Source organism: Carassius auratus, chromosome 15, assembly GCF_003368295.1.
Source record: "Carassius auratus strain Wakin chromosome 15, ASM336829v1, whole genome shotgun sequence".
NCBI classification, from domain to species: Eukaryota; Metazoa; Chordata; class Actinopteri; order Cypriniformes; family Cyprinidae; genus Carassius; species Carassius auratus.
Window position 1 is genome coordinate 20,620,578 of NC_039257.1, and position 8,834 is coordinate 20,629,411.

The 8,834-nt window shown below is 34.2% G+C and overlaps 1 protein-coding gene across 1 annotated transcript; it reads left to right on the forward strand.

Moving 5' to 3' along the window:
• The first annotated feature begins 712 nt into the window (after positions 1-712).
• On the forward strand, positions 713-8,399 carry sirt2 (sirtuin 2 (silent mating type information regulation 2, homolog) 2 (S. cerevisiae)). The gene is made up of 16 exons (XM_026282867.1): positions 713-869; positions 1,037-1,083; positions 1,721-1,772; positions 1,872-1,982; positions 2,181-2,222; positions 2,531-2,637; positions 2,714-2,770; positions 3,015-3,083; positions 3,191-3,320; positions 3,418-3,477; positions 5,666-5,721; positions 5,798-5,874; positions 6,088-6,139; positions 6,235-6,302; positions 6,766-6,832; positions 7,336-8,399. The coding sequence occupies exons 1-16, from the start codon at positions 860-862 to the stop codon at positions 7,468-7,470; spliced, it is 1,140 nt and encodes a 379-aa protein (XP_026138652.1). The 5' UTR covers positions 713-859; the 3' UTR covers positions 7,471-8,399.
• Positions 8,400-8,834: the final 435 nt, after the last annotated feature.

The window sequence follows — 8,834 nt, forward strand, 5'->3', positions numbered from 1 at the left end:
GGTGTGAGGATATTGGATCTAAGTGTTAGAAAGACTGAGGCACATACACAGGAAGAGGGTGGATGAAGAAACCTGACATAAGGTAATGTTTTTTCCATTATGATAATATTTAAACAACTCACTTTCTATACAGTCTATATATATATATATATATATATATATATAAGTATTAACACATGACGTTACTTTTTCTTACACTGTTGTATTAACATTGCCTTGAAAAACATGTTTTATACAAAGTTTCCACCCGGAATATTTGAGCTACAAAGTGCAGAGAAATATTACGTAGAAATAATACAGAAATGTGTTTTATGGCATTTCCAGAAATATCCGATCTAGGCGAGAATTAGAGGCCCGGATGGTGTCTTCCTGTTTTTTTTTTTTTTTTTTATATATATAATTTTTCAATTTTAACCGTGTTATTCAGGTATAAAATAGACTGCCACTCAAGCAGCAGTGACTGGAATGCATTATCATGTGATACTTCTTACTTTTCTCATCGCTGTCTCGTTTGTAATCGCTGGGAAACATGTTTAAAATATATATATTGCAAAAGCGGATTTTTATTAGCATACCACGAGACAGTCCTTTATATGTATAAATTTAAATTAATATACGATTAAGCCTTTAAGTTTGTCATTTGATATATAATTCGTCTTTTGATTTGAATGCGACTCATCGGAGGAGGCCTCGGCTCTCTGAGCCTCTCTAGCGTCCCCTCGAGGTATGTTCAATAGGAACGTCTTCCGCCTTTCGACACTCAATGAGCGACGCGACACAGTTTACCTTTAATAAAACCGTCCTGTCACCTATTAACTTTATGTGTTTTGGGATTTTAGTTCTGTTTGAAAGCGGATAGATGTCTGAAGGTAGTATTACGATTGTGCATTTGTTTATGTGGGTGTTATCAGACAGAGTTAGCCTTTAGCAAAAGAGAAAGCTAGTTGTGTATTGGAAGTTCTTCGACTGTTTATGTGACTGATATTAGCTGCTATGACATTCACATCAGTGTGATATGTGTTATTTTGTCCTGTAGAGGTTTATAAAAGGGCAGAAGAGGAGGCTGACACACCAGATCTCGAGGTAAATAAAGATACATCTGTGAGTACATTTTATAACAGATGCACATACGTCTATAGATGTAAACATTACACGTAAGATGGGTGCAAAACATCAGACACACATGACAGGTCACACAACACGTCCATTAGACTTATCATGAAGGTGTAGAAGATGTTTGAGACTTGCACAAAGCTAATACCATGTTTTGTTTTGTTTTGTTTTTGTACTTGGACCATGGAAGTGACATTGTATTCTCTGTATTTATCAAAATACCATACTATTATTGTTGTTGTTGATGTTATATTTTTATGTAAAAAAAATGTCAGTGGTTAAAATCTAAAACAGCAATAATAAAATTGCATATTAATAAAATATTTCATGAAAATACTCCAACCTCTGCCAGTCATTTTAAAAAGGCCTAATTTTAACTCGTATATTAGCTTGTTTTAGTGTTATTTCCCCACTCTGCAGTATTTTTATTTAGTTTTTGTTTAGTTTTTTTTCTGTAAAACAAATGTATGCATAGGAAATGTATATGGGAACATGAGACATAAACACAATATGTAAATGTAGTAAACAATACCATGTTCAGCACTGTAAGCCACCACTTTTATTCGTGCCAAAAAGAAAAGTATTATTGTGTTACTCTTTTCTGCAGGGTCAGTCTGACGACAGCAGCGACGAGGGCGACGCTTCAGGAGACACTGAGAGTATGTGTCAAACAGTCAGTCTTGAAGTACATTTAAAGAAGTCATGTGATCTAAGCTGAATAGATATATGCTTATATGTATATATGCTTCATTTTTCAGTGGATTTCCTGCGCAGTCTCTTCTCGCGAACTCTTGGCCTGAGTCCTGGAGATAAAGTCTTGGATGAGCTGACCCTGGATGGTGTCGCCCGCTATATCCTGAGCGGCAAATGTGAGTTAACCTCTCAGATGAGTCCAGTCTTTAAAAGTGAAGTGTGTTGAATGTTAAAATACTTTATTATATACAATTCAATACGAACAGTCAGCTGCAAAAAAAAAAAAAAAAAAAAAAAAACCTTTGTTGGTTTGCTTCCTGTGTAAAAACTTTTGGTAAAATATTTCACCTTTGTTAATCTGACTGTCTCAACAGGCAAGAACATTATCTGTATGGTTGGAGCTGGAATATCTACATGTAAGTAAATCACTTACCATAAAATGCATTTTTCTTAAATTAAGCACTTTTTTTTTAAATAGATCATATCTTTAATATTTGAAGACCTCTTGTAGGTCCTATTATATGGTTCTGACTCTTATTATTATATAGCACTTCTCGTGTTTGTTGCCATCTCATGATAAATCACAGTTTTCCTCAACTGTAAGTCACTTTGGATAAAAGCATCTGCCAAATGAATACATGTGAATATTATTATGGCTTTAATTTGTAATTATTGGTTCATATGTTACACTATTAATTAACCCTGTAGTTTCTTCCTGCTTTAGCTGCTGGGATCCCAGATTTCCGCTCTCCTGGCACCGGTCTATATGACAATTTGCAGAAGTTCAATCTGCCTTACCCAGAGGCCATCTTTCAGATCGACTATTTCAAGGTCTGACTGTCATTCTTGAAGAAAAGCTACAATCTCATCATTTGTCATCTAAGAAGATGTCATTCTGTCTCTCCAGAAACATCCAGAGCCCTTCTTTGCCCTCGCCAGAGAACTCTACCCAGGACAGTTTAAGGTATTTATGAATCTTTTCTGACGGTCACCAATGAAATTCTGTTAGAAATGAAATCAAACCTGAGCAAGAATATTGTAACATCACAAATCAACAGCTAATATGTCATTTATTTGCCAGTATAGACCATATATTACAATATTACATGCTCTTCTTTGTCTTGAGATGAGTTTGATAAGGCAGCACATACAAATCATGACACGTGTAATGCTGTGGTTTTCTGTTACATGCTCTTTGGTTTCTTCAGCCCACAGTCTGTCACTATTTTATAAGGATGCTGAAGGACAAAGGTCTACTGACTCGATGTTACTCTCAGGTAAGAGAGTGTGTTTATCTGTCATTTTATGCTGTTCTTGAAAAATAATAATTATGGTATATGTATTTTATCATATATAATACAATTATTATTGTTATTTTTTTAAGAACATCGATACTTTAGAGAGAGTTGCCGGTCTGGAAGGAGAGGACCTGATTGAAGCTCATGGCACATTTCACACCTCACACTGTGTGAGCTTCCTGTGTCGTAAGGAGTACTCCATGGACTGGATGAAAAGTACAGTATTGAACGCTAACATTTCTCTGTGCTTTCTGTTTTAAATGAGATGTGGGAATATAGTTAACTATTCACATTTCCTGTTTTTGACTCTCAGATAAAATTTTCTCTGAAGATATTCCTAAGTGTGATTCCTGTGGGAGCCTGGTAAAACCTGGTAAGAGGAATTAACAATTCCACTCCACTAGAGGGAGGAGTCGGATAACTCCTTAGTTTCACTTTAAAATCGGCTAAAAATACTTATACATAAATTTCATTCACAGCGACATGCTAAACCAACATATCTGATCATTACCGGGTCAAGATAGGATAATATTTACAGTCTGATGGCCTGAGCAGTGTGAAAGATAAGAGATCTACAGTATTTGTATGTGTTTTATAGCCTTTTAAATGAAAACACTTCAGCGATAGAACACATTAATAGTAGAATAACATATTGATAAGCTAAATTGAGTTCATGTGAGCTGTTTTCTATGTTATCTCCCATATCTGATTAGGCTACATACAAAAAACTGCATAATTTAAATATGTTTTAAAGGATTGTAAATAAAAACACTCCAGCGACTGAACTTAATACAATTAGAAGAACATAATAAAGAGGTAAAATTAGTTCTTGTGAGATATAACTGTAGAGCAACGCTCTTGCAGCGAGTGCACTCCGTACGTGCTCACAAAATTACAGCATTTGCATGTTTTTTTAAAGCCATCTAAATGTAAACATTACATCGAATTCATGCAATGCACTAATTAGAACATACCAAGAGCTAAATTTAGGTTTGTGAGTCCTTTTTGTGTAACTGAAAGCCATGCATCGCTGAACGCTCGCGCCCAGTGCATTGATTGAATTAAGTGCTTTATTGCTATAGTCTGTCTTCTATGTTAATCCATAAAAACCAGAAATTAATTCATTTGTCTTGGCTTTTATTTATTCATTGCTCTAACAAGAATCAATATTTCATGGAAACTATGCAATGCTGTTTTACGTGTGGTTCTTCCATTTCTGTGTCTAATCACCTACAAACATAAAACTTGCAACTTCATTACAGTGCAGTTAAACTGGTATCTACAATTGTATTATCATAATAAACTTGTTTGTTCGAATAGAAAAATACAGCGGTCTATAACAAATATTACCAGGGTCCATACAAGCTGCTTAAAATGCTTGAAATACTACAATTTGACTTTTTTAAACGTACATCCTTAAAAAAAAAACTTAAAAACAGCCATATTTGAGAAAATGTGCTTGACCTATTGAAAAACAATATATATTAAAGTGTTTTATTAGTGCTAATCACAGTTTCTGTTAAAAAGCTTTTTAATAAAAATACAAATAACTAGGGTTTATAGAAATTATGAAAACAATAATTGTTATACTTTTTTAATAATTATATTGTTTACATATTATAATTGACAAATTACCATTTAACAAATATAAGAATCAATCATTACAGCTTAAAATGTCAGTTGAAATTTCTTAAACTCTTAAAGCATGAAATAACATACCAAATCAGTAAAGTTGTGTTTAATCTGGGTGTATTATCAGTGAAGTAATCATTAAACATTTGTAATTATAAAATATATATATATATATATATTAGCCATTATATAGCGATTAATATGATTCAGAGATGAAGGCCATAATACTAATGTTGTCCACACGAGGGAGCCACAGGATAGCAAATCCTTCGAGACTCAGCTCAAAGACTGAAAATAATTCAAGAAATTGACTTTTATTAATAAATTGCATATAAATTAATTATATTAAGTGTGCAAAAACTGTAATTTCCACAATACTAATAGAATATTTTGCATCCAGCTCTGTCCAAGCTGTTAATAGTGGGGGGGGGGGGGGGGGGGGGGGGGGTTCTCAAAGGAAAATAGCAAGGGACCATAGAAAAATATTATGAAAACTTTAACGGTCAGATTTTCTTCAGCGGGGCAACTCAAGAACGCCGGACACACACGTGCTCTGGCTCTTTTGCCAACAAAGCTGCCCAGGCTGGCTTTATCAAGCCAACGTCAAAGTTCGTCTTCGAACTTTAGCCTCTATTTTTAATAAAAATTTGAATCGAGGTCTAGTTCACCCAATTATTATGTAATTTCAAAGTTGTGTGATTTTTCGTTCTTTGTTGTAACACAAAAGATATACTGCAGAAGAGTTGCGCTTTAGCATAAATATAAAAAAATACAACAAAAGAAGTCCATACAGGTTTTATAAGGTCATTCATTGTCTTCTGAAACCATATTCATTAAATTGATTTCATTGGTATCTAGTCTCTGCTTCTTTTACGCTGATTTTAGCTATTGTGGATGTATATTTGTTCCTCTTTTTTTTTTTTTTTTAGATATTGTGTTTTTTGGGGAGAATCTACCTGCCCGATTCTTCGCTACCATGAAAATGGTGAGGATTCATCTTATCTGTTAAGGTCAAACTTCCTTTTCAGTCGGTCCAGGTTCTCAGTATCATTCTACCGCAGGACTTTCCTCGATGTGACCTTCTCATCATAATGGGCACATCCCTGCAGGTTCAACCATTTGCATCACTGGTCAATAGGTAAGACTCTCGTGTCTTTTGGGCCCCACAAAACCTTAAGATTGCTTCACATTTTCTCTGATGATTCTGGGGGAAATGCTGAGGAATCGATGTAGATAAGGTAAAATAAGGTAAAAGAGCTGGATATTTAGCACATATCGCAATGATTCTGCACAAAATATGCAGGTCTGTGATGATGGAGTTGTTATATCTGTGACTCCTTCTCATCTTCAGAGTGTCAAACAGCTGTCCTAGACTGCTCATCAATATGGAGAAAACCGGACAGGTCTGTAGCTCAATAAATGTATGATTATGATAAACATTTTAATAAAACAAATTCATTTTACAGTAACATTTTTGCATTGTTCCTTTCTCAAACAGTCAGAATTTGGCATGGGATTATTTGGTTTTGGAGGAGGAATGGATTTTGACTCAGACAAAGCCTACAGGTAAGTTTTGTCATGTTAAACAGTTTGCTCTCTTTAGGCCTGTTCACAGGCATTATGAATTTCTGACCGAAACTATTCAACACTATTAAACTCATCCTGACATGAAACTGATTTTGAATATATGGGTCATTCTCTGCACCAGTTGTGTCCCCATGACTTGCTAGATACTGTATATAACAGGATGCTAAACTTAGTTACATTATCTTATTAATGGAGTGATGTTAACATAGAATAATTTTTTTAATAATTTATTATTCATTTTATCTTAAATATATCAAATATTGTGTGAAAGTCCCTCATGTATGTAAACAACCATCATTAAAATAGGTTTCAATCAATTTAATGACATCATAAGTGAATAAAATGTTCAAAAAGCAAAAATGTCTTCCAAACGTTAAACTTTGGCGTGAATGTGTGTACGGGTGTTAGAGAAGATTGTACTGATTTGTATTGATGTTGACAGAGATGTGGCTCACCTGAGCACCTGTGATGACGGCTGCATGGCTCTCGCTGATCTGCTGGGCTGGAAAGTAAATACAGGCATATTCACACACAAATCTGACGTTTTATTTGGTAACACTTTATTTTAAAGTGTGCTTGTTACATGTACTTACTATTATAATAATAATTAATTATGCACAGCTACATGCAAGTAACCCTAGGCCAAACCCTATTCATAACCCTAACCATATATTCAATTTTATTACACATAAATTAATGTCTGAACTCATTTGTTTTATTTATATGATTACTTGGCTTGTTACTGACATTCAGTGAAAATTTCAATTCAGCAGCACCTTTAAATATATTTACTGGGGAAAATGGTGATGTGTTCAATACTTATTTTACCCGCTGTAGTAAGTACATGTAGTTAGCTAATATCACTCCGTATTTAAATATATACACTGTACCTAGGACACATTAAAATAAAGTGTAACCTTTGATTTAAATCAGTAATATATTTAATGCATTACTGATATACAATACAGTAAAATATTTTGCTCTTGAATTTTGTTTGTTGCCTTTGTTTCAGGCAGAGCTGGAAGAGATGGTGAAGCGTGAACATGCTTTAATTGACAGCAAAGATGCCAAAAAGAAAGACAAGGAAGCGAGTCAGAGCTCCAGAAGCACTGGGGCAGAGGCTGGAAAGAGTGACAAGACAGAATAACCAATTACAGCACGAAGAGGCTGTCCAAGTCTGGCTTTCTCGAGTCTACTGTCTATCGAATCTTTCTGTTTCTCTGAACTACTGTGTCTCTCGTTTGCTTGTAATAGCAATATAGATAAGAATAGAAATAGTACAGACGCTCACAGAGCTCAGACAAGAACAGTGAGACCGACAGACAGCAAACACTCGCAGGAACGTGGTGTTGTGCTTGGGCCTCGAGGCGGCTTTGGATAACTATGAATAGCAATGCTTTAATGTAATGTTCTAAAATCTTCTAAGTATTACATTCACACTTTATGCTTCATCATATGGGTCTCATTTTATCCTGCTTAAAACAAAAGTCTCTGAAACCTAGATTGTCATTGCTGTAATGCACCTGCAAGTTTTTCACTTCTTTTTGTTATTCTCATAATTGTGTTAAAGTGAAATTAAACTACAGAAAAGTACAAAAGGATGTATAACAAATGTTATTATGCTGTATAAATACTTTATTCTTACACTACAGTAATGAGAATTGCTTCTGTGCATTACAATAATGAGAATTTACAAGAGATTAACCATATTACTAATGAGGGTTACGATCTTTTGTTTGACCTTGTCAGTAAGATTCTTTTCTCTGTGCAATCATTTGTAGATTTTAGTATAATGTTGTATTTTGAATAGTGATAACAAATTTTTATTTTAATGAATTATTAACCATCTCTGAATTATGCTAACTATTATAATACATTTTCTGATGTTTATTCATTTCTCTATTGCTTCTTTTTGGTTTGGAAATATATCTACACCTTTGGCTCAATTGTGTAAGAGGATGTTGGCCTAAAAGTGTTTTACAACAATACAAAGCATGATATCTGATTGAGTCCAATGCAACCTTATGTGGAGAAACCAGAATGAAAGATAAAACCTTCAAGAGTTTTTATACGGTGTATGCATGTGGTGTGATTTTTTTTCAAAAGGCATTAAAATTGATTTAAATAAAGGATAATTTGGTCCTGGATGCTGATTAGCCAACACAGTATTCCAGCCATGCTAATATAAATATATTGTAAATAACAGCTATGAAATTGGACAGCTGTTCCCCTAGTGGCTGTGTATATGACTGCATAACACGCACAGGCCTAGTAACCTCAGTTTAAATGCCTGGTCCTTAACTTTTTTGCATGAGTATGATGCTATAATTTGCTTACCCTATGCTTTTAGCAGTAAGTAGTAACATGTAGTTTGTTATTGCTTTATTATTATTAACACTTTCATATTAGCTTTTCTCACTTACATTTGTTGTTAGCATGCTATATTTACAGTGTGATGATGAAACGATCTCTGGGTTGAACGACCTTTGTGATAATTAGTACCAGATTATA